The 27192-nt window shown below is 42.0% G+C and overlaps 1 protein-coding gene across 4 annotated transcripts in view; it reads right to left on the bottom strand.

The window, feature by feature from the left end:
* PALD1 (phosphatase domain containing paladin 1) overlaps positions 1-27192 on the bottom strand; it is a 958342-nt gene that overhangs the window by 445930 nt on the left and 485220 nt on the right. For all 4 annotated transcript variants that reach the window (XM_085603872.1, XM_085603871.1, XM_085603874.1 and 1 more), the window contains one exon: positions 16304-16379. In XM_085603872.1, the coding sequence (XP_085459998.1) occupies positions 16304-16379 (76 nt within the window). The remainder of the gene's footprint in view (positions 1-16303; positions 16380-27192) is intronic.

Raw genomic sequence — 27192 nt, 5'->3', positions numbered from 1 at the left:
GTCCCCTCTCCTGGGGCATGACTAGGGAGTAGAGGCTTCTACCCTATGCTTCATAGCCATGGTGTACGATTGCCAGGCCAGGTTGAGTGCCCCTCTCACCTGGGCCTTGCAGCCATGCTTATGAGCTGTGAAGTCCATGAGTTAGAGGGCTCCCTTCCCTAACCCTCTCACAGCTACATATTTGAGAGGTCGGGGAGGGTGCCTCGTGTGGGCCCCTCCCATGGGCCCCATTGAAACTGTCTCACAGCTCTGTGCCATGGCTTTGTGCATAGATCATTATCAAAGTCCATGCCCAGTAATGCCATTTCCTGTGATTTCACATTGCATGCAAATTAGAGGGGACCAACACGTTCCATTACTGTTCGGGCATAGCCATCGGACAGGGGCATAGCCATCAATAGCGCAGCAAGTGCATTGGTACTGGGACCAGGGGAATTAATTGCCCAATGTTTCCAAACTATGGCTTTATTTTAGTGTACAGCCAGTGGACAAGAGTGAGGGGATTTTTATATTCGCACCAGCACCATGGCACCATTGCTGTGTTACTTGCCTCTCTTCCATTGACGTTGCAGCCATGTTCCAGAGCTGTGAGGCCTGGGAGAGGCCCTCCCTCCTCTGGGCATTGCAGTCGGTTGTTGTTGGACACTCAGGGGTGGAGCGCCAGTCCACGAGCTTAGCAGAGCAGGAGTATGGCTTTGAGACTTATTGGGGGCCCCCGCTCGGGGTGTAGCTGATGGATGTTCTGGACCAATGCACACTGATTATAGCTGTGTTTTACTGTTGGCATCATTTTCTTGCATCTGTGCCCATGGCTACATTACTATGCCACTAGTCCCGCCTCTTATGAACCGCACAGCCATGAACCAGAGCAGCGAAGGTCAGGAAAGGGCCACCCTCCCCAGGCCACTAGCCATGGTCCAGTGCTGAGAGACCCATGGAAGAAAGCCTGCTGTTGTGCGCCTTGCAGCACTGGTACATGGCTGCAAGGCCCAAGGCAAGAGGCCCCTCTGAAGGGCATAGCTATCAATAGTGTGGCAAGTGCAGTGGGACCATGGCCTTGTGGGGTTAAGAGTTCAATGCGCACAAATTATATAGTTGTATTTTACTGTCCACAAAAAGTATACAAAAAGTGATGGATGGCATGCTTTAACTAATCACATCAACTGGTAATTACTCGGGCTGCATCCCACACCATCATTATTTTGCACACCATGCCACCTCAGTTTGGACCCCATAATTTACAAATCAGTCTTGACCTTGCTCCAATGGGAGCAGTCTAGAATGAACTACCAGGCCGGGTCCTCCCTGACCCAGAACACAAGCAACCCGGGGCAGGTGTCGCCCTAGTTAGGTATTATCAGCCAGGTATAGCTTGGTTCTAGTGGCACAGTATGCACAAGACCAACATCTGAGCATACCCCGACCACTTAGGGCGACTCACTAAAGTATATAAAAAGTAAAAGATGGAATGATTGAATTAAACTCAGCCACTGCTGAGGCTAACGCCCCTTTGATAAATTCCTCTGCTTACACCGTTTGTGTTTATATTTTGTGCACTTCCAATGTCAGAGATTTTACTTAAGTGATGAGGCACGGATATTTTATTCTATATTGTTATATCCCCAGAATTCTGTTGAGATTTTTTGCTCTATTTTAGACATGAAAATACTATCCATGACAGTAAAATACAGACCATAGACAACCCATGAGTCTGATCTCTCTCCAATGGGCCTTGCAGCCATGGGCTAGCCCTGTGAGCCCACAGTGGACCGGTTAGTTGGAATGGCTCAGAGCATTATTTAAACGTGTGCTTTCCAGGTTTTGTTCAAAATGAGGAGAAATCAAAGGAGAGGAGATGTATGTCAAATCTATTATCTGAATCGGCATCAAGCTAACTTACAAAATGAAATGCACTTTGAAACCATGTAAGTGTATACCGCGATCCTCAACATCAGACGATATCCACAAATCACTTGATTCAGACAAATGCTGCCTCCTCATTCTCCAAGACCTATCGGCAGCATTCGACACGGTAGATCACAAACTTCTCATTAAGGTTCTCCAAGAAAGGGCCGGACTTGATGAGGTGGTCCTCCAATAGTCCTCCTCCTTCCTACACAACCGCAACCAGAGAATCAAAATCAAAAACTTTGCGTCTGACCTTCACCCAGTCAGTAGGGGAGTCCCTCAAGGTTCAGTGCTCTCCCCGCAACTTTTCAACATTTACATGGAGCCCCTCATCACTCAATAAAGCTAACATTCCTTTCCATCTATATGCTGACGATACTCAGATTTACTTGGAAACTTGGAAACCTCCTCCATCAAGGACATTCAAAGACATACTGAGAAAAGTCCAACACTGGCTGTTAAGTAACCACTTAAAACTGAATCCTGACAAAACCGAATTACTCCTCATATCGAACAAAGAAGAGAACCCCCAAATTGCTGAATGGCTAAAAGCGATCGGTGCGCTCAACTGGAACCTCACCCTGGCCAACTCGGTTAAATCACTAGTTATTACGCTGGACCCGAAATTGGACATGATCAAAAACATTAAGAACTCAGCTAAGAGCGCCTTCCTTAATCTGAAGCTATTGTACAAAATAAAACCTTTCATCCCGCCCAAAGATCTCAAACAAGCCACCCAAGCATTGGTGCTGTCAAGACTAGACTATAGGAATGCAGTCCTCTCAGGAATAGCTAAATCACATCTTGCCCTCCTCAAAACAACTCTCAACGCAGCAGCCAGAATGGTCACCGGAATCAAGAAATTTGATCACATTTCACCTGCACTCAGAGAAGTTAAGTGGCTCCCAGTCGAAATGCGGGCAAGCTTCAGAACAGCCTGCCTCACAGACAAAGCCTTGCACACCGGCTAACCTGAATATCTGGCTGCCAAACTCAAAAAAGCCGGTCAGACCAGGAACTTCAGAAGCTCAAACACCCTTCTACTCATCCCGCTGAAAACACGAATACAAAAACCGCGGCATGGTCCTTCGCCGGGAACGTGCCCAAAATCTGGACCTCTATTCACCCTCCCCCATCAGAACTATTCCCTCATTTGCAAAATTCAAAAATCAACTCAAAGTCCTGTTCCTCGACCGTTCCCTAGTGAACCAATAGGAGCAGTCGGAGCGCTGAAGCAGACACCTCACACCACTTTGACGCTGTGTCAGCAAGGCTACGAATTAGAACTCTCCACCAATGACCTATACTATTATTTTATTATGTGACTTCCGCATAATTGTATTATGTGATTTTCTGCATTTTAACTGATGTAAAGCGCTCCGATACCTTCGGGTCAGGTCAGCGCTATATAAAACTTCTTAAATAAAAATAAATAAAATAAGTATACTCATTATTAGTATTAGAGTATTCAAAGGTTTCAGAGGATGTTGATAGGAGTGTTGTAGCCATGGCTCTTGGCACATGACATTAAACCCTTTTAACCTACATATGGTTTATTCTGGAAGTTTCTGGTGTTTTCCAGTGACTAGGGTGATGCCTTCAATAGAAATCAAGCTATTTTCAATTGTTGCATTTGCTTTCATATCTTTTTTGCACATACCCTATCTTGCACTGGGAAAGCATCTTGGAATTGTAATCCACACTACACCCTTGAGGGCATTCTACATGCTGCAGCACACCTCACTAGGGCATGAAGAAATATGACCACATCATAACACTGTGATTGAACTCCCGCACCATCTTCAAGCTCACCTGCATTATCTGCAAAGCTATCACAATGTGTTAACAGTCCACAAAACAGCTACCTCTCCCATCACCCCTTGGCTCCATGCTTGTACAGTGTTCCGCTGGTTTGGGCTAGTTTTACACTATATGACTGACAACCCTGCCTTCTTGGATGACACGCTTGCCATCTCTAGTGGCTCACCACACACCCGCAGCAAGGACACCTTCAGACAGAAGATGTGCTAAAAAGAGAAAAAATAAGAAAAAGGCCTTTCCCATCTATGCCCCAAGGATCTTGATTGTTATTCCCATATCCATCCAGGCAGCCGTGGTCAGCCTCAATTTAGGAAACAGCGAATACTCAACTTAAAAAAAAAACTAAATCATGATGCGATCACGATCCACAAACCATCTACGTCTCTTATCACATGTTGATTGTGTCTATGACCCTGTACAGTGCTTAGAATCCTTTCGGCTTAGCTTGGACTATATTAATATAACATATACATATCTAATGCACTAGTCTGGAAACAAATTGTTCACATTTGAGGGAACTTGTAAGTCTTGGAGAGATTTAGGTCCCGTTTTGATAAAAGCCCAGCATCGTGTTAAAAGTGAAGAAACAATGTTTTTATTATTTGAGCTGTGTTAATAACGCTAGTATGCATGTATATGCCCTGCTTACACAAGACTGGAAACCTATTCAGAGTCTCAGTGCAAAATATGTGTATAACGATGACCGATCTATCAGCAGGTGCCTCTAAATTGTTCTGTCCTTTTCCTTATGCGTTTCTTTAAAAAAATCTCTCTCAGATACTCCATCTATTTTTTGGGTTCCCGAATGGCCTCTTTGTGGAAAACACAATAATCAAATTCTACTTTTACTGATACGGTAGCAGGTCTGACCTAATGTTTCTTAAATATGTTATTTAATGTGAATGTGGCATATTGAACAAAACTGGTGGTATCTACATTACTCCATATCCTCTGTGCCTTCTATTAATTTATATGGTAGCAGACTTTCTGAGCACTTGGGGTTTTAGGGTAATGAGAACATCTATATGTGGGAGAGCTGTGGAGTGGTCAGAGAGGTTGAACCTAGAGCGCGGGGCTCACGGTTCGATCCCGGGCGACAGCTCAGCTCAGAATCATGTGATGCTGGGCATTAGCTCGCTTAATCTCCCCGACGGCCCCCAGAGCCTGGATACCCTTTGGGGTGATAGGTCACGCTTTACAAATCTAAAATTTTTATTATATTTTGTTGAATGACTGCGGCTCACAAGCCCACAGCCTCTTGAACAGACTTAGATTTTGCACCTGGAAGGGTAATGGCAATTATGTGCTTTTTAAGTTATCCCAGGCAATCAACCAGTTGCATGATTGCTGGGAACCTCAAATTCTACCTGAAGGACAAATGCAGCTCTCAACTTTCATCTTCTAGTTGGCACCTGTGCCTCCTGCCACATTCTCCATATCTGTCAAATCTGCCCTATCTCACTCCCACGGTTCATGCTCTAACCCACAGCAAAACACACTACAACACCTGACACCTCCTCTTCTTAATTCTCGCTTGACTGCTGAGAACTACCCGGACATTCTTTAATTTTGTCCCTCGTATATTCCATGGCCTTCAGAAACCCACCTTTTTGCCACATTCACACAACAGATTCTGACCTACTTTGCATAACAAGTTCTTAATTAAATTCCTCACATCAACTGTCAAGTCCATGCACAGCCTTCCCCACCAAAACTTTATGTCTCAGCTTGTCTCCACTCAAAATCATGCCCTCAAAAAAGGCGTGCACTACCACACTTCGGAGGTAACTTTCTGATTTGGAACACATCACCAGAAAACACCATTCCAAGAACATCAATTTCCTCAGCTGCCTTCACGCTGTCCAAATCAGCAAATGAAACAATTCACCTACCTGTAACCACTCCCAAACCCCATGTTCACAATACTTACACAGTGCACACCATCATCAAGTTTCGAACCAGTGTGCTCCTGCAGTTTCACTTTTTAGCCTCCTCGTAGACCTTATTAGCACTTAAAACCCTTCATGTGGACATGATACAGCTATGACGTAAACATTTAAATACTTTTAGAAATATACTTCCAAATAAACATTACAAAAGCGACAAACCACATCATAAAAAGCCAGCATGACCAAAAGACATCTAAAAGACCAATATTTCTCGACTAAAGGACCAACCATGTTAAACCACAACAACACTATATGAAGCCATGACCTCATGAAATACCTATCACATGAGAGTGGACCAAGAAATGCACTGCTATGGGAATGGCATCTCTGCGCCCTAAATTCCAAAACTATCCCATTACACATTGTACAACAAACGTATAGACTAAACGCATAAGTATTTTTGCCAAGTACTACATGCTGCCTTCACAACCAAGAATACGGACTAAAAATCTAGATGGTTGGGCACGGTTTTGACGTCAAATATTTTTGCACAATATATGATTAAGAATCAAACCAATGTTCAGAAGAGCAATTATTTACAAGACCAAAAATATGTTCTCTCTTATAAGTTGCATCAACTAGTGCTCTCCATCAAGGGAAAATGGCGGGTAACGCAGAGATTGTGCACTATTGAAAAATCTTTACACCCAACAAACTCCAGAGGGTGGACGGCAAATTTAATTAAACCCTCAAACTGTTATGATAAGAGAAAAAAATATTTATGCACAGTGATCTGGCAACTTCTATATAAATGAGCCTCAAGACACACATTAGTGGTTTCATGAAAGGTTTGCTAGCAGGTCCACTCTTTCCAAGTTTCGATGCTTCGTACACTATTTTATGTTTATACTCTGATGTCATAGAAATATTAAAATCTGTCCTTCCTCTTGTCTTCTTTTTATATAAACAAACGTTTGCAAGCGCCATATCAGACTGTAAATTTGTAATAGTTTCAATAAATACAACTAGGGAGAAGAGCCATATATCAGGTTTGCTAGCGTAGACAACTTTACGAGTGGATTTTGATGAGAAGCCATGTTTAGACATTTCCACGGAAGAAGCAGCGAAGGATAAATCCAGTTGTTTGGATTAAGAGATATTTCGACTCTCAGGCGGGAGACGGAGAGCAGTCCATCTCCACAGGATATGTTCTCGGTCCTTGTGTTTGCAAACACAGGATGTGTGGAAAGGGTTCTTTGGAAAAAGGCTGAGCTGTATGCACAATCTGGAACGCATCATTAAATCCTTGATACAACACATATAGCATATCACTTCTTGAATGCTTCTTTTGCTTTGTGCGTTGACTACATTTTTCAGCCGAACTAATAGCTCAACTAAGCCTACTGTGGCTCTATAAATGAGTGGTATAAGAAAAATATCTTGAACATTCAAGTTTCTCAAAAACTATGGAGGACAGAAACCAGTTCACTGCGTGGCCCTGTCTTAAAAAAAAGCCGCAACGGGGGTCACCTCCATTAATATCTTTAAAGTTGTAAGTGAAGCAGGCGGCCCTGTTGACGGTAGCACACCAAACTTAGCTACCAGCAACTTACGCCCTAGGAGATAAGTTAGGCAGTTAATGTTGCTGAATGGGTTAATGCACCTGCTACATACATTGTTAAGTACATTTTAGGGCAAAGGTTTGGATCCCAGCTGGACTTACTAAGATCAATGAAATGGGTTAGTGCTATTACACCAGTTTGCAAAAACAACAATTGATGGACAGTAGGAGTCAAGCTATCCTGGCTGATGACGGCTGATAGCCAGAAACCGGTCCTAGGATGCTTGATTCTGGTCCAGGGAAGACATGGCTTGGCAGTTCGGGCTGGACTGTTCCCATGAGGCACAGGGTCAAGACTGATTTGCATATGGCCATGTCTGAACTGGGGTGGTGTAGTGGGCAAAAGAACGATGGATTTAACCCAGATCTCTTGACTGGGGGAGAATGTCTGCATTGTCAGCATTCCGTCCATCATTTGTTTGTTGTAACGCTTTTCGCCCTAAGTGGGATGGGTATTCCCAGACGTGGGACCCGTGCTCACTGCGCCACTGGAGTCTAGCTATCCTGGCTGATGACGGCTGATAGCCAGAAACCGGTCCTAGGATGCTTGATTCCGGTCCAGGGAAGACATGGCTTGGTAGTTCGGGCTGGACTGTTCCCATGAGGCACAGGGTCAAGACTGATTTGCATATGGCCATGTCTGAACTGGGGTGGTGTAGTGGGCAAAAGAACGATGGATTTAACCCAGATCTCTTGACTGGGGGAGAATGTCTGCATTGTCAGCATTCCGTCCATCATTTGTTTGTTGTAACGCATTACACCAGTTTGCAGCAGTGAAAGGCAACAGGGCTTGTAATGAAAGCCATATGCAGTGGACCGGAACAGGAAACACCACCTGTTGGTGACACCCTAGGCAACTACCCAGCCTTATCCTACTGAGAGGTAGACATGAAGAGACCGTGAAGCTTCAACCTAAAGAAAAGACAGATGGTTTGATTCAGTTCAGAACAGATTAGAAAGATTATTTTAGGACAACAAGAGAAAAAGGGTTTATAATAATACAACCAGGAGTTCACTACGGTGAGCAGCAACCCATTTTCTGAGGCAGCTGGAGAAGAAAAAAGAGAACTCCTGGAAGCTGTTGTAGATAATGATTCATGAGTGGATCACTGGCAAGGAGCAAGCCCAGGCGTGGAGTTTCTGCACTGGGGTGCGGGGGCCAATCTCACGCAAGAATTGGAGGGGTGAGCACAACCACGTCAACTGCATCCAGTTCGGTTTGTCACACTACTGTGGAACCTACATCCCGCTTCCAACTTGATGTTCCTTTCGCTAGCTTATCCAGTCAGTGGTGTGAAAACTCTCCTTTCTATTTTGAACAATAATTCGTTTTCTGAACGTATTCTTGCAGCTTTCAGGTATTAGAGAGATGAAAATGTAATGGCCATATGTTCGTCTAAGAAGTTTTTAAACCAGGACATGGAGACGTGAAAGGTACTAACGGAAATGCAGAGAAAATGAAATACAAGCTTGAGGGTGGAAGCAAATGGAAGCTGAGGAGTAGCAGAGGTGGGTAGGAGGTATGACCAAGTAGATTATTTTCAGAGTTTGAGAAATGGATACAAACCAGGACTTAACTAAAATAATATGAATATACACAGTTCATTTATCTCCTTGCATCTCATACTGCACATATCTGAGATGAAAATGATGTAAAAACAAAAAGAAATGCATAACATGTGGCCTAGCATGGTTTCAATATATGGTAACACATCACACCCAAGTTCCAGTAACCCATTTTCAACTGGACTTCTCGCGAAATGCTCTATGTGCAGCAAAGCATACCAGTGGCGGCTGCCGCCAATTAAAACTGGTAGGGCGGTGGAACATCCACAATATCAGAAAAACTGTGGCGCTTATTTGCATTTCACCGACCTCTAGCTGTGGGAATGTCTCTGTCAGGTCCCTGTACCACTACTTCTGCTAGGCTGCTCTCTTGCATGTAGATCCTTGATTAATATCCTGAGTCGGTCCTCTCTGGTGCACCTTCCTCAGTCTTGCCTATCTGTCCAGGAAGTTGTTTCAGTCTCACTAACTGGCAGCATCTCCTAAAATAGGGCTTCTTTAGTTAACAACCTCATCTCTACAGCAACATGTCCATCAATTCCAATTCCCACTGCCCCAGGGCCGCTGCAGTACAGACACCCTTGCTCACCAATGTCACGGAACTCCATCAGGTCTTCTTTCTTTATAAGTAAGGCTCCCGGTTTTCCGTTTTTACAGATTTTTACAGATAAATACAGACAGAAAACAATGAGTTTTCTGTCTGCATTTATTTTTAAAAATGGATAAATACAGAAAATTGGGCTTCTTTTAAGTGACTCTGTGCTGTCTTTCATGAATTATAGGCCAACAGCTGAGCAGATGGACAGCAAGGGAAGAAAAATAAAAATAGGATGCAATTTCATTAAATAATGCCATGTGTCAACATACATTTGTGGTATAATGCTAATATATTTGGAAGCTGAAATGGCAAAAACAGACATGAAAGTATGAGTGCATGTCTATCAGTCCATTAAATATGGAAATGCACAGTTTTACAACTTCATTTATCCGCAAAACACAAAATAAATATGGATAAATACAGATAAAGTGGGCAAAAAATAAATATGGATAAATACAGAAGGAAATGCTAAAAAAGAACTACCATAAAACCTGGAGCCCTATTTATAAGGGACTGCTGTAATGCAGGCCTGTTCTTCTGGGCTCTACACAAGAGAGGCATCAGAAACAGGATTATTCTTAGGAGCAGCATTTGCCCAGTTGACCCGCTCAAACTCAATGGCTCCGTGTTCCTGACTTTCGGAGATGCAGTGCGAAATCTTTGAGATCGCCGCTGTTAAAGGTGGACCAGGCAGGCTAAGTAGCTCGCATCAGGTGTGACTCTAGTGCATTACAGTGTGGTGTTCCGCATCACCGCACTGAAATGCATTGTCACGCATTTTAATGCCTGCCACTGTCTCAATCAGCTACCAGCTCTGAACAGGCTACTAGCGTGCGCGCCAGCACCTGTGACTCCTGTGCACTGACTCTGCTGCTCCGCGATGCTGCTTCTGTGCTACAATGTATCCTTGTTTTAGCCCTGCTAGCTGCATTCATTGAAATACCCGCCCGCGGCGTGGATGTCACGTCACTGACTCACTGTCTATAGTACGGAGACCCGACGGAGACCCGATCAGGGGTTACATCGTGGCTGTGACCTCACGCCCTGGTCTGGAAGGAAGTGAGGTCGGATATTCAAGAAGCTGCGGGACCCGACTGGAGAGAGTGGTGTGCTGTCTGCGTCCTGGCGTGCAGCGGCATTAGCACTACTGGCAGAGTGTACACTGTGCTTCACTGACCGAGATTGATCCTGCATGATGCACTGGCCTTTGAGTGTATTGGTAAATTCAAAGCTGTGACATGGGGCAACTATAACTCTAAGCACATGATGGTACCGCTTGTGCCTGGGAACTGCACTGAATCAAACCACCATTCGGCTTTAGGTCACGTGCTCCATCACAGCAGCGCGTAACCACGTTAAAAAATGCAACATCCTATCAGAGTAGCAGAGGCGGCGTGCAGGAGCTTTGTTTGTATTTCCTTGTTGCTTCTCGCTCGTAGAGAGTTCCTCTGGTCCATGCACCATAGCAGGACTCAGCCTCAGTGACAGTGCTGTTGATCTAGTTTAGGAGGAACGCTTACCTGATTTGCTGCATCCGGCAGGCAGGCAGGATGTTTTTTTTAGGAAGTTTTGCCGGGCCGCCAGGAAGACATTGTGTGACTGAGACAGGGCTCAGAATTGGCTCAACTTGTCACGGTGAGTACGGTCTTTAAAGGTAAAGCCCGATAATTCGTGTCATGGACTAGTCCACTCACCGTGACTTCTATTTCCAAAAGAAAGGAGGGGATGATTCACTCACTGACAGTGTAAAATCATCAATACTTATAACACCCCATCCCAGCTGCTTACAAACTACTAGAACACCGTCCGCACAGGGCATGGCCTGTTACAGGCGGTGCAAGCACTACAGAGTTACTTGATTCTTGTGTTTGCAGAGAGATCACGTATATGGTACTGTTTAAAATTAAAAACTTGCAATAAGGTATTCTGTAGCCAAACATAAACTGGAAAATTTACAATGGTGTAATTTGTCTGTGGTTCTGCAAACAACTGCAGAGGTCAGAACAGGTGTAAAATCATGTAGTTTGTGACTAGAGTGTGGTTACGCAATTGTTTTACAGCAGCATCAGGTTACAAAGTAGCCGTCAAATAGTGCCTTTTCATTTCAGGTATTCTGCAGCCATTTCAAGATCTTTTTTGACCTCCTTCTTGCTCAAATGGATGTAATTTATGATGTTTAATTATTACCATGAATTTCATTGCTTGATTTTGGTGGTGAACAAATGGTACTCATAGTTGTTGAAATGTCACTCATAAGTACACTGACACAATGAAAATGTCACACACAGCAATCTGAAACCTTGGCAGCTATGGTGGACATGTCTGAGGCGACTAGATGTGTATAGAGCACAGATCCCCAACAGAACGATCACGAAATACCAGCAGCTTGCACGCTGCCACTGAGACTGAGTAGCTTGCACATTATAATTGACTATCGGCAGGCTTGAGAATATACACCTGATAAGGCAGCTCTTTGAAAACATTGAGCGAGTTTCTGAGAGGGCTCGAATGCGGACAGTGCAGGATGATCCAGCCTACCCTCTTTTGAAAAATTCTTGACTTCCTTTTCTACTTTCTTTGTTGCCTCTCCTGCCTTCTTTTATTGTCTTGCTTTCGTGTCTTTCTCCTCTCTCATGGTTTCTTTGATCTCCTCTCTTTCTTGCTTTCTCTCTTCCATTCTCCTTTTCGCATCATTATTTTTTTTTACAGTAATTCATTCTTTCCCTGTTTATTTCACCCTTCCTTTTTTGATGTACGTTATTTTTCAGTTTCTTTCTTTCTTGTTTTTATTTTACTCAAGCTATTTCCCTCTATTCTATTTTCTCATTACTGCCTCTAATTTTCCTCCTATAGTCCCTTCTTTTTTCACTCTTAGTTTTTTCTTTCTTCTTTCATTCTCTTTTTTCTCCACTCTTTTCACTCACTTTCTTTTCTAATTTGTTCTTCCTCTCCTTATTTTTCGTTCCTTCCCTCTTTTGTGATTTAACCCCTCTTACTTCCTTTTTGTCCTAGCCCAGTCTTTCTCTACTCCTTTCTTGCTATGCCTTTTTGCATCTTCTTTCCTTCTCTACCTCCTTTCTTTTAGTATTATCCTCTTTCTCTGTCTTTACCTTTACACCTCCACCCATTATTCATTCTTACACTTCTTTAGTTATATTTACTTACTGTACTTTTTTCTTTTATATTCTACTTTATTCCACCACTACTGCCTTTTTCTCCATGTCTCTTCTTTCTGTTTAGTCTATTTTTTCTACTGTTTCTTCCCCTTTTGCTTTTCTTATTTTTCCTTGCCTTACTTCCATCCTTTATCTTTTTCTACCTCCATCTTTCTTGTCTCTTTCACTGTTGGGCTGTTCTCTTTTTAAATTTCTTCTTAATTTATATTTGTCTCTTTGCATCCTTTGCTTCTTTCTCTGTTTATTTTTTCCACTTTCTTTTTCTTCTTGTTCTTGCTTTCCCTGTCTTTGTCTGCTTCTTTCTTTCTTCTTGTCCTTTCTTTCTCTATCACCTTTGGCTTGGTCATTTTTCCATTCATTCCTTTCTCAGTCTCTCTCTCTCTCTCTTCAAACCCTCTCCTTTTCCTCTCACATTTTCAGTCTCTCGGGCTCTCGCTAAGTCTCCCTTTCACTGTCTCAAGAGAAAAGGGACAAAAACTGATCCATTCAGATCCCAAATGTAAGCCTTTCGTGATACATTTATGACTATATGCTCACTGTAGCAGAATAGATACTCTAGGGGCAATGTTAAGTTATTGGATCTCTGTGTATTTTTATCAAATCCCTTATTATGCAGTAGCTCACAATGGTCAGACGTTGCTCTCACTATAGAAAAGGTTGAAAACCCCTAGTATAGAGGGCTCCTTCGATACACTGGTTTTTACAACATTCCTCAGTGGGTGGAATCTAGTATGGGCTTTGTGAAAGAAAAGGTACTTGGGAAGGCAGATAAGTCCTTATTTGCAAACTTATTTTTTTATCAGAAGTACAAGTATACACTGGGAGGCTGAGGTGTCTCAAGGGTAGTTTGAGGACTGGATTTGTTGAGTGGTCTAGTAGTCTTTTTAAAACCAATTCCTTTCTACATGATTATGATAAGAATGTTCTCCAGATTAATTCACACGAGTACAGAGTAAAGTAAAGTCAGAGTGAAGCTGTCTTTGAGATCCTTAATTAGAATATTTATGCAGAATATTTTTAATGTCTTAATCATAAGCCATGTGCCTTGTATCAACTTCCGGAAGACTGCATCCATTTTAAGTCCTTAAGAAAATGGAGTAACCATTTTTAACACTGAAATACGTTCATGATGCAAGCCCAGATGAGACATAGATTCATACTCGTAACTGTATAGTGACATTTTTGGCAAGGTGGAATCGTTCATTTTAAATTCTTCCAATGATGTTTGTCGTCATGCAAATATCTATATCTATGTATGTTGTTTATCTATTAATAAAAGTAATTGTTTATTACATTATATTTTGTTATCTGGTGTATGAAAGGCCTTTTTTGCACAGTACTATGCAGCAATTTTGAGTGGTTGTGTATCGTATCTTTTGTTATTTTACACATATACTCCTTCCTCTCGAAGTAGCCAGAGGCCCAGGGGTAAGGTTCAGCGCCTTGGCCTCTAACTAGATCTAGGTTCATGAGTTGTACATATTCCAACTTCCAAAACACTCTCCGTTTGTGTTTCCGGCCTACTGTTGAACGGATGGCACAACATTAAAGATGCGGTGCAGCGCAAATGTTGCCCACCCTTTACACTTCACAATTACATCCCAGATTCTTAAAAGACACACAGTATGAAGGTGCACTAGCACACGTTTCATGTATGGTTTAACAAACTAATGTAAGTGTTGCACTTGACATTACTAAGGAGTGCCTTCACTGAAGGATTAGAAAATGTATGTTTTACCATAACTGAGTGTGATAATTAAACCATTCTCATTTAATAGATCAGGTACTCATCATAGAGATGAAAGGTGATGTTCTTAATGTGTGCGAAAATTCACGTGAATAACATTTATTGATTTGAAAACTAATTAGAAACCATTCTTACCTATATAGAATGTGATTTTGTTTGAGACAAAAGTTTATGTAATAGCTGCATTAATATTTCATATATTTGATGTAAATTAAGTTCTTCACCATACTTGCAGCCAATGATTTTAAAGGCTTACTGAATGTTTTATGTAATGTGAACCCTAATGCTTCAGAAGCATATATCCATTTGTGTTTAAATGTGCACAAGCAGTTTAAACGTGCACCATTGGGTTAATGTTTCAGTCGTCATATGTAGGCCTGTATTTAGCAATTATGCCTAAAGCTGATTTAACTTTTCTGCTATCTCAACATTTCTTGCAGGTATTCACATGTATTGTTAGTTGTAGAATAGATACGTTACTGTACTAGAGATGCAGACAAGACCCTGAGAAGAAGACCTTGACAAGGAACATGGGGAACCTGAGCATCAACTGAAAGACCGATTGAGTAAATATTGTTGTCTGATGTGTACGTGAGAAACTGATGTTATTCCCATGTCTAGTGTGCGACTTTTTCCCAATGTAGCCGTTTGATACCTGAAAATGGGACTGAAACAAAGGACCTCCGATGATGCGTGAAAGGGGGGATTACCCAGTGGACCTTCAGTGTTCTAATGTAGTGTTCAACCCGTTGGACTACAGAACCCCATTTTCCAGAGATGCTGTAGGAGGTCTCTTTCGAACTTTCTTCGCCCTTTAGAGGATTAGACCTCAATGCCTATTTGATCGCTTCTTAAGTCTGGCTTAGGCTAACACTTTTCTCTTGACCCATAGAAGACTCTTGACCGAGCTACTGAAATGCTGACACCTTCTAAACGTAATTTTGTTTGCTTGACTCTGAATTTCTTTAAGGAATTCCCTGATTTATTAGACTCTTTAGATTAACAGAACAATCCTCTTTGTCAGGACGTTAATTGCGGTGAATCTTGGTTTACCTATGCATAGAGAACAAAATTTGCGACTTTTCTCTGAGCAACAGCTGATTTTGTTAATATTTTGCATCACAGTGACAAATGGGTTATGCTGCTAACTGAATCTTGATTGATGTTAACGCTAACTCCCATCACCTCACAGTTGGAGAGAAAGGTCAGTTGGAGGACCAATGGTAAGCAAATGGGCCCAGAAAACGTGATCTCAGATGAAAAAGCTCTACCTCCAAGTCTGGCTGAAAACGTCTGGGAAAGCCATCCACAATATTCATTGTTTAGCCTTGCCCCAACTAATTAAGTTAACGCTGAAAAATATATTATCACATAACGAGGTAAAAGTGAAACAAAAGTACTATTTACCTGTGGAAAATACCATTGTTATTTCATCCCAGGCTATATTGGGAATTCTAGCTATCTCTGAAACACTGCATGGAAAACCATGAATATAGCAAGCTGTTTTCTGCGACGGAGACTCAGATCCGAAAGCTATGCTATGAAAAGTATAAATAATATAAAATGTCAAATCCTTCAGAGGGATTCTGCACGTTTGTACTGGATTCAACGTTTTTGACAACACCATTAAAAAATGAAAAAATTAAAGTTTTCATTTTAAAATAATTGTGCATTTCGATCGTGTCAAGGGCACATTACAAAAAAAAAATGGTCAACGATACTGGCATAGGAAGATAATGTACAGGTTTCATATTTGCAATGTGCAGAAAAAAACATACAAACGTGGATACTTTCCTTTTCTAAATCACAGTTTTATAGGGCACATCACGGTCACTGTAACATATCTGTTCAGGATTCATGGGAACCAAACGCTGTGACTTACCAAAAATGGCTATAAGCGGAGGAAGCACACACAGGAGCCAAGAAAAATATTTTGGTTATCTTTGCAAGCTAACATGACAGCTCTATGAAACTTACCCTGAGAAACCCAACAAAAGCATCAAACTGTGCTTCCAAAGGAGCTCCGTCCACAGGCAAAGGCAGCCGATGATACCTGCCAAAAAGCAAAGAAAACAGGGTGACTCTTTACGGCCACTTCCCAATATAGGTACATTTCTCCAAAGCGTTCTATAAAAATACCTAACTGAATTGATGCTAAAATTCATGACTATATTTGAGACAAACGCTCTGATAAAATAGGGCATGAAGGTCGTTCTTGCAGTCTGGGACAGGAAGAACTACTATGCTATAGGCCACACAGCAGAGGAAATGGACACTGCTAAAGGGGTAGGAAAGTTTAGCTTAATTACTGCTTAGCAAAGACAATTTCTTATAGAGCCCATTACATAACTTCAAAGTCCCTCAAACCTAGCCCCTAACACCTCCTTCCGAGCTCCTCGTCCATAATTCATTCCCCTAATCCTCACCACCTCTGGTCACTTCTCACTCCACACCCTCCATTTCTGTGCTCTCAAAAGCGGCAGCGTGATTGGCATTGCCAAAGGTTGCCCTGCATCATGGGCTCCTTTAATTCTTTGCACCTGCTTACCAACAACTGAGAGATGGCAGTACATTTGTCATATGTTGCCAGTACAGCAACCTAGTCGTTCATTTGCTCCTTTACTCGGTTAATTGCTATTTCTTCTTCACCTTTTTATGTGCGTTTGGGCACCTAAGATTTTCGTTCTTGTGTATTTATTTTCCTTTTTTTTTTTTATTATTTATGCTCGTAAATACATACAAACTGGGGACATACAATGTTTGGCATTTCCGCATTGTACATTAGCACTCCGATATGCACATTTATATAGTCCAGATGTCGCAGAAAGAAAATAAAAGTAAATAAATAATATAGCTTCTGTTAATTGAGTTCATTAATCCAGTCATTAAGTGGTCTCCAGATCTTGAGTCCCTTAATTCTTCCTGTTTTCCCCTTTCGGGCATAAAGGGCCTTCTCCAGGTTGAATATATGGAACATACGCAGTTTCCATTGTCCACATGTGGGTGGTAGCGGATCTAGCCACGAGGAGGCAATACATAATCTAAGTATTGACATAGCAATAAATAAAAACTCCTTGCAATTATCTGCAGGTGTAGATACTCCAAGTAACATAAATTGGGGGGTTAACCACAGATTTCTATTCAAAACATATTGCAGAAACAAAGTAACCTCCTGCCTTAATTTATCCCAAACCGGACATGTAGAAAAGATATGCACCAGATCTGCCCCCAAAATATTACACCTAAAACAGAAGATACTCTCCGCGCCCCCCCATTTAGCGATTTTCGAAGGGGTAATATAAAGATCAAAAAATGTCTTGTAGCATTGCGCTCTAAGGTTTGCTGTGGATAATACAGTATTGGCCAATACAACAGCTCTTTCCAAACCTGGGTCTGTAACCTCAAACCTTTCCTGACATTTTACAGAATGTTTCTCAATATCATCTGGAACCCCTTCAAGAAGTATCTTATAAAGTTTGGAAATTGACGGAGGGTCATTACAGGTAATGGCCTCCAGCAGAGGTATCAGAGTAGCCGTTTATACCACCCCTTTTTTTAGTAATAAAGTCCCTCCATTGTAAAAATTTGAAAAAATCTCTATTACTGAGATTAAATCTATTTTTAATTATTTCAAATGTGGCTGGTTGATCCCCATCCAAAAGGTCCGCAATCCTGCGGACCCCCACCTTTATCCACCTCCCAAAGTATCCATCCAGCAGTATTTCGGAAATCTGGCTGTTATCCGAAAATGGGGTATATCTACTAAACCTGCCCATGCCGAGTTTTTTTCTAACATGGGTCCAGTTTTTATACGCTGTTATCAAAATCTTGAATCGTGTTTTTTTTTTAAATAACTAGGCTCGTATATTTTTAGTAAACATCCCCTGGCACCCAAACCCATTAAAATCTCAAAAATAGAGGGTACATCATTTGGGATCACAGAAACCTTATTATCAGCTCGAAACATAGGCCAATAGTATTTAAATGACACCGCTAGGTAGTACAATCTAATATTGGGTAATCCTAATCCTCCTCTTTCAACTGGGAGTGTTAGAAAGCAATTTGCGCGACGTGTTTTTTTAAAAGACCAAATAAATCTCGCTATCTCACGGTCAATCTGTCGGAACCATATATTATGTATTTCTAAGGGTATTGTGCGAAAAATGTATAATAATTTCGGCAGGACAATCATTTTGATCACATTACATCTCCCTATAATAGATAATTTCAAATTGTCCCATCGACCCATATCCTTCTTGATTTTAGAAATATTAGGGATGAGATTAACATCAACTATTTCCTTGGTTTGGGCCTTGACTCTGATCCAAAAGGTATACCGCCTCCTCGACTATTCTTTAATCCGTAGAGGCCATATATTTATTTGCTAAAATCTGAGTTTTTTCCCTATTAAGCTTATACCCAGAGATTCTACAGAATTTCTCTGCCAATGTTTCAACTTCGACCAGTGTGTTAGATAATTCCGAGGTAACAATAGCGACATCGTCTGCATATGCCAACATTTTCGTAGCCGTATCGTTCAAGATGAAGGGAGATATATTCTCAGAAGCCTCCAAAAGTCTAAGAAAAGGATCCATATATAATGCATATAGCAAAGGCGAAGATGGGCAACCTTGTCTTGTCCCTCTTTCTATAGAAAAGGGTTCGGAAAGGCATCCCATAATCTGGACCTGAGCTAGAGGTTTATGGTAAAGAGCCTGAATTGCCCTGATAAAGCCTCCTCCAAAATTATTTGCTTCCAGGCATTTCCACAAATAATTCCTGGAGACGCGGTTGAACGCCTTTTCTGCATCTAAAAAGGCAGCCGCTAAAGGAAGTTTTAAGACATCAGAAGCATCCAATAATGTGATAAGCCTCCTTATATGATCCTCTGTTCCCCTTCCCTGAATAAATCCATGCTGCCATCGCGAGACCAATTGCTGCATAACTCTATTAAGGCGTGAAGAAAAGATCTTAGAATATAATTTGGCATCGCTATTTAGGAGCGTGATTGGTCTATAGGAACCCATATTTAGCGGGTCCTTCTCCTTCTTTAAGAATATTACAATATTTGCCAACCCCCAAGACAGCGGTGGAGCATCTCCGCCCTTAACGGTATTAAAGAGAGCTAAAAGCTCCCTTCCTATCTCCTTGAAAAAAGTTTTATAGAATTCTAATGGTATGGCATCCATACCAGTAGCTTTAACCGACGGTAGATCAAATAACGCCTTCTGGAGTTCCTCATACGAAATTTCTAAATCGAGGTGAGATGCCTCCTCATCTGTCAGTTTTACCTTGGGTAAAAAAAAAAGTCAAAGCCTTCATCCAATAATGTATCTGCTGTATACAAGGCCCTATAATAGTCTTTAAAAGAGTCTCTGATTTCTCTCTCATCAGAAATTATGTCGCCATTCATATTTTTAATTTGGCCTATGTGCCGAGCAGATATTTGTTGCCTAGTCTTGACTGCGAGTAGTCGCCCGACCGTTTCGCTGTATTCATAGCATTCTTGCTTTCTAGCTAAGTAAGTGCCTGCTAACTTGTTTAAATACAGATCACTTAGGGCTAATTTAGTCACTGAGATTGAGTCCAAGATTCCCGTTAGTTCAGTTTTATCTCTCACTTTTGCCATTAATTCTGTTTCCAACTGAGAGAGCTTCTGATAGTGACTCTTAACTTGCGAGGTATGCTTCTTCCTTTTAAGCGCTCCAAAGCTAAGAGTTTCACCTTGTGTCCAAGCCTTAAATGTATCCCAGACTACCCCTGGAGATGCAGTACCCTTATTAATGCTAAAGAATTCCCCTATCCTACTTCTCATATAGTTTCTATAATCTTTGTCTAGGAGGATAGCCCTTTCAAATGTCCATTTTTTATGTATATTTACCATACCATCTAAAGGAAATTGCAACACCAGAGGGTTATGATCTGATAAAACCCTAGGGTACAGCTTGATTTTAGCTTCCTTAAATAATGATGGGGAGACTAAAAAATAATCTAGCCGGGCAAATTTTTGATGGGGTGCTGAATAATAAGTGAATCCTGGATCCAGGCCCCTTAATTTAGGCCAAACATCGATAAGTCCCAGATCAGATATCAAATCATTTAGTGCCTTACGTGTTTGCGGTTTACGTTCTACAGTTACAGTACTGCCTACATTTTTGGCTCCATTTACATTTAGATCCCCACATAGGACATAAGGCGCTGGCCAGGATGGAAGCTCCATTGATATATATCTCAGAACTAATGGATCGTCTAATACCGAAGAATATATTGAGCCTAGAGTAAACACTCCTGATCCACATTTGATAGTCATTATGGTCCATCTTCCCAGTCTATCCGCGGTTTTTCTATCACATCTGATACCACTATTTCTACATAGTACAGCAACGCCCTTTGTCCTACAGTCCTGAGTGGTATGGACAAGTCTTTTAAATCCCAAGGTATCTAATAAGCTACTGTCTTTACTAGCTATGTGTGTCTCTTGCAAACATACCAGGTCTATATCAAGGAATTTGAGGTCTTCTTGGAGCTTTCTTCTTTTATCTTTATCATTAAGGCCACATATATTAATAGAAGCTATACGAATATGAGATCTAGCCATTATTTACTAATATTATCTCCCTCAATATTGTCTTGCCACTGAGATAATTTTTTAACCTCTTCAGTGCCCATGACGAGATGGTCTCGTCATGGGCCGCGGTTGCGCTGTGCCCATGACGAGACCATCTCGTCATGAACCCCGCCCGCTAATGCAACGGCCGGCACAGGTTGGGGAAAGGGCGTGACCTTCATTATTTAATGACTTATTGAAAACAGTAATCCCCTTGAAATTAAAATTCAAATAGCAGAAATAACACACAGAAGAAACACATATCCATCCCCAGCTGTGCAAAATTTACAATACTTGTATCAACTGTGTCGAAAACGAGCATTTTTTCCACCCCCGCTCCACCCCCCCACACCCTCCCTCCCCTCCCCCCCCGATCCCTCCCTTTAAGTGAGGCAAAAGGACCATAGGTCCCTAGTGATGTGGAGCTGGGGAGCTCCCCTGCAGAAGCCACTCCCAGAAAAACAAAAGGGGTAAGCTAGCAAAAACACACCAGCACATATATGATAAAGCTAGAAACTGGTTAACCTAAAGCAGCTAGGTAACATCAGATCATAGAGAGCCCCAAATAATTATAGAGCCTAGACCACGGAAACTCCTATATTGTATTTAGAAACTCTTTGGCCTGTATTTCGGATGTAAAAAAAGATATTTGACCCTGATGCAAAACTTTTAGCTTTGCGGGATTAAGGAGGAAAATTTGTGCACCCTTCGCCTGAAACAGTGGCATCAGCGAGCGAAGCTGCCACCTTCGCTCAACGGTAGCCTGACAAAAATCTGGCCTAGCAAAAAATTCTTGACCCTTTCCTTTTCTCTTACGATTAGGTCTAGCTGCATCATAAACCGCTTCTCGTGCCAAGAAATTATTGAAAGAGATCAAGATGGCACGGGGTCGCACATTATCTTGATTTAACTGTTGTCGCATCTTGAAAGGGATCCGATGGGCTCTTTGTATTTCAGTCTTCCAATCCCAGTTCTTTAGATTTGGGAATGCTTCCATAAACAATTCTACAACAAACTGGCGAACATCTGAAGTTTCCAGGCCCTCGGGTATACCAAGAATGCTAAGGTTATTCCTTCTCAATCGATTTTCCAAATCGGAGAGCATCCAAGAGACACCATCCTTCTGATTTTTCAGCATCTCTGCAATTCCTCTCTGTGCACTTAATTCATCCTCCAGTTTTGAAATCCGCTCTTCAGCCTCACATGTTCTAGCCGCTATGTCTGCACAGGTTTTAGCCACTCTTTTGATTGAATTTTGAAGTTTGCGGCAGGCACTTTGGGCCCGTAAGCTTTCCGCCCTAGTCTCTGCTCTATGTGCCACAATAAGCTGAAAAATGGAGTGTAGAGTGACTTCCTTAGGGGGTTCATGCTCCCCGCCAATGCACAGATTATCAGCCCTTTCTCCGTTTACTGCGCCAGCGTTATTACCAGAAAACAAATAGTCCCAGGACAGTGACTCCTGTATATCACTTACAGACGGCCCTCCCAAAATCCCTTGTACCTTGATTTTCCGGGTAGTTTCAGGTTCAGGCCCAGGGGGTGTCTTTTCGCCTAGCTGACTGTCTTCCTCAAAAGAGCCGGTGCTATCAGTATCATCCCCGAACCCTGCTTTACCCAGACTGTCCTCTTCTGATGACGATGGATCGGACATCGAGTAGAATTTGTTCCCTGTTTCCAGCTTCTTGAAGTTATCCAGCCCTTCATCCTCTAAAACCCCCATAGGTGTGCCTCCGCCCAGGATAATTGTACCGCTTCCATTGCTGCAGGTACTTTCCTTGCTTGTAGTCCCAGAATCAACTAATAAGACTACAGGACCCATAATTCCACTGCAGCGCTCACTAGCGTCCCGAGCTAGACCATGGTTCTTGCTTTCTTCCTCCAGAGATGGGGCGGTTCCAGGATCAATGGTCGGAGTGGAGTCTGTGTCTCGCCCTGCTGAATCAAGTAAGGGGTAATCTGCCTGCATAGTGGCTGATTTCTTTCCATTTTTAGCACTTGGCATTTTAAAAAGAGGATGAGTGCCCTGTTTAATACGGACAGATTCCGGCATCCCCTCTTTTACTACGGCTTTCGATGCAGCGGTTGCCGGCAGCTTCTTTAAGTTCTTCGCCGGGTTGTTGCTGCATACACCATATTGCCGAGGCTTAATATTTTTTGAGATAGCTTTCGGGGCCATGTCGATTAGCACCGGTACCGCCGTTGAGCTCACTAACCGCCAATCTCGAAGCGTCGTAAAGCCTCTAACCAAGGAGCGCAGTTCGGCTTGTGAAAGCAGCATCAGGCGCCAGAGCATTCCGAACCGTTTTTGCTGATATATTTTCCTTCGTACAATATCAGCTAGAAGGCATTAGTGGCTGCGAAAGGGGAACTCGTTACGTTCAGCTCACTCGGCTGGCTGACCAGCCGCCATCTTGCCTCTAACCCCAGTCAAACCAGTGTATTTATTTTCCATCAATCCCCGAGAAAAGTGTGCAAAGACTGTTTTATCTCTCACTCTTCTTTTGGTCCGAAACGTAGTGACAGAATACTGAGCACCAATAAAAAGACAGCACTCTGCACCTCTTGGGAATCCTTGGGAAATGTGATTTTGGCTAAAACAAGTAAATTACACGTGTGCTGCACTCAGGCCCAACAAAAATGCCAATGGTCTCTCACACACACCAAAAAGAATTCTTTATTAAGATGGTTCGACAAGGACACATTAAGTTGTCTGAGTTTATTCACTCATAGGAATTTGTGTCGCTGTTCAAAGTGACACATTTGATGTTGTCTTTCTAGATTCTCGCCTTACATACCAAAAAAGTTTCCTGTCACGATTAAATTCTTGGGCTCATACGAGTTTCCCTTTAAAATAGGTAGTGAATATTTTATCAGTTATGAATAAATATTGGCAGGTAGGAAGCTCAGTCACTGCCCCATCTAATGTAATCACAGGTTTTGTACAACATCAATATTGCCCACCTCAAATGAACAGCTACCAAAACAACAAATGAGAGGTAAAATGAGAAACATGAAGTCCAAACCAAAGTTCCTTAACTGTTCTTTTATTTATTTTCTTTCATCTTAAGGACAGAACAAACATATGCAGCCAACGCGCTACGCCCAAGCATGGGCTTCTTCAGGGCAGTATTATTATAGCTGTGGAAATACCATCGATGAGTGACAACATCCTACCGGAGTCCTACGTCGTTTATTTCACACTAATTAAATACAAATGGAAGCTTGAAAAATCAGCAAAGCTAGGTTGTCCTGAGAGTCATGGTTCCAACAGATCCCCCAGGTAGGCCTATACGGTCAGGCAGTGGTTCTGTTCTAGAACCATTAGGATGATACATTAATATATTCATTAAAGATGAGGCCCCACACTAGAAACGTACGTTCGGGATAGCACGTACATGATAAACCTGATAGAGGACATGAGTTTTGACCCTCCCGCTGAGCTACTGGTGACACTTGCCATCACATCTTTGTGTACTAAAAAACCACAACATTACAGTATTCTAATCATTGAACAGGTTCTTGAGGCATGCCCTAGCCTAAACCCCTGACAGTTCCCACACAATTCATTATAGAACTATTAAAAATCGTTTGACCAGAAATTACATCAAATATGGTGAATCCTATTACCAACAGTGTGTTGGCCCTCATATGGATGCAGTATTTGCTCCAAATCTAGCTAATATCTATGTGGATACATTTGAACATTAGTTTGAACTTGTAAAGTCTACCCCCTTTTATACTTCTATAAGATGTTGGAAGAGGTACATCAATGATATTTTTATAGTTTGGAGCAATTCGGATTCCAGATTAAGGGAATTGGTCTTATACCTCAATAAAACATAGCCACACTTGAGATTCACTGCCAGTTGGGACAGGCAGCAGATCCCATTTCTATACTTGTTGATTAAACTTGACAACGGGATACTCATTACATCTCTGTACAGGAAGCCCATTGACAGGAACACTTTGTTGTCATACCATAGCTGGTATCCTAGGGCCCTAAGTGATGGCCTACCATATGGCCAATTTTTAATATTGCGGCGTAACTGTACCCTAAAAGCCGATTACTTTAGAGAAGCTGTCATACTATCAAAGAGATTATAGGAGAGGGGCTACCCCGTAGATTGGTGAGAATTGCACTTAAGAGAGCCTGGTATTGTAACAGAGAGGAAGTACTACAGATCAAGCCACATAAGAATGTTCAACAAATAGTATGTGCGAGTAACGTTTGCCCTCACAACAATAAAATCATGCCATCAATGAGGAATCACTGGCATATCATTAAGAATATTGATCCTGCATTAGAAATGTCATAGTTTACCTTTAAAAGAGGCAAGAATCTAAAAGATCATTTGATACCTTTGGTAGGAAGTCCTAGGTTTTCAAATAACACTAAGGAATGTGTGGAGACTCCCTCCTGTGAAGGGTCATTACAGATGTGGAGATTGTGTTGTTTGTCAATTTACAGACAATACCAAGTACTTGGAGCATGGCAATTTTAAGGTCGAATTGAGGCATTTTTTCCAACTGCAATACAATCAATGTTGTATATTGTATCTGGTATCCTTGTGATTTATATAGGGAAAACTACTCAACAGGTGAAAGTGTGGATTGAACAGCAGAGGAGCAGGACTCTGTGTGGAGTGACCATTGCAACCTTGGCGTCACGCTTTCTTGATGCTAGTCACTCTGCCAATGACATGGCAAGCATTGGAAGGGGCGCAGATACCTATAAGAGCAGCGGCGGCTAGCACAGGTAAACGTGGTGGGGAGGCAGCCGACAGATGACGGAATAGGTATAAATAAATAAATAAATAATACCTATGCCGTCATCTGTCGGCTTCCCCCATGCCGCGCCCTGCCCTACTACACAGCGCTTACCTGAGCAGGCTGCCGCTGTATAAGAGGAGGTAGTATTCTGTTGAATTTGCACAGATCGCAATGCAAATGGTTTGTGTTAGATGACTCGGCTGAAAGAGGCTTGAACACAAATAAGGAGTAGAGCAGATTTGCATCCCTGCTTAAAGGATAAAATGGGATTAGATGGATGCATCTTACTGGAATCTAAGAGGGACGTTTTGCATCTGGGCACAAATAACTTAAGTTGATAGAGACCTATGTAGGGCCTCTCTACATTCAGAATTGTTTGTTGTTTTATATATTATATTGTGTTTACCTTGTTCTTTGGTATAACCTATTGTAGGGTCTGAATTGGGGTGGACAGATTGATAGTAATGTAAAAAAAATCCCCCACCCCTTTCCCTTGATTATTCCTACTCCGCACACATTGAATAGAGGTGGTTGTTATCCAGTGGAATTTGAGAGGGTTCCTTTTATCCGTGTCAATGATGCCTATGCTATAAAGAGGGTGATAGGACCCTCTGTATTTTGTTTCTCTCAGTATTTATTGTTTACATTTCTCCTATTTGGTGCAGTGGTTGTCCGGATTAAAGCTGGGCTAAAAGGCATTGACCAACCTCTCCTTTCTCTTTGACATACGCTCCTCTATTGGGAGCATCTCAGCTTGGAACAATGCGTTCCAATCCTCGCCTTCTTGCAGCTATTTCTGCTGCTTCCTGATGTGCGCATGCGCACTGCTACAGGATTCAGACAGCTACGCTCGGCTGCCACACTGCCTTTCATTGAGAGAAGTTTTTATCTTTCGGCAGGTTGGAACCTTTCTGTCCATGCTGATGCTTCCTTGCACTCAGGGTAAGAGATTTTTGATTCTTGTGGGCTAAGGGAGACGTATAGGAGGGTCAGTGCCCTGTAATTGTTCATGGGAGATTATTTTGAGAGTTTGTGAGCCTTAACTCGTTATTGTATATTTTTCAGGTATTCTTCCCCTGAGTAAGTCATTTGTTGTATCTACTTACGAGGATGCCTAATTTTGCCATTCTCTAACATTATTATCTGGATGAAGGTACTTCTATACATCTATTTCTTTCCTTCTTTTTGTGTTCACACTTCACCACCTTTTATTTATCACTACATTTGTATTTATTGTTCATGGTTTCAGATGGTCCTCATGTCATTTTAAGCCCTGATAAGCCCCGACCATTCATACCCTCTGGTCGAAACTTCATCTACAAAGTGTAACAGACAAACACACAATTTGGTGCCACTTTGAGACCAATGGACTAATTGTTAACTTTATTGGTTGCATGTTACTTGTAACACCCATGCACTTTTATATTGTATAATAGGTCACCTATGCTCTTTGTGGTTCTGTTGCACTGGGGGCAATATTCACTTATGT

Source organism: Triturus cristatus, chromosome 1_2 (genome assembly GCF_964204655.1).
Source record: "Triturus cristatus chromosome 1_2, aTriCri1.1, whole genome shotgun sequence".
NCBI lineage: Eukaryota > Metazoa > Chordata > Amphibia > Caudata > Salamandridae > Triturus > Triturus cristatus.
Note: the sequence above shows the minus strand (reverse complement) of the source record. Positions and strands in the feature narration are given on the sequence as shown.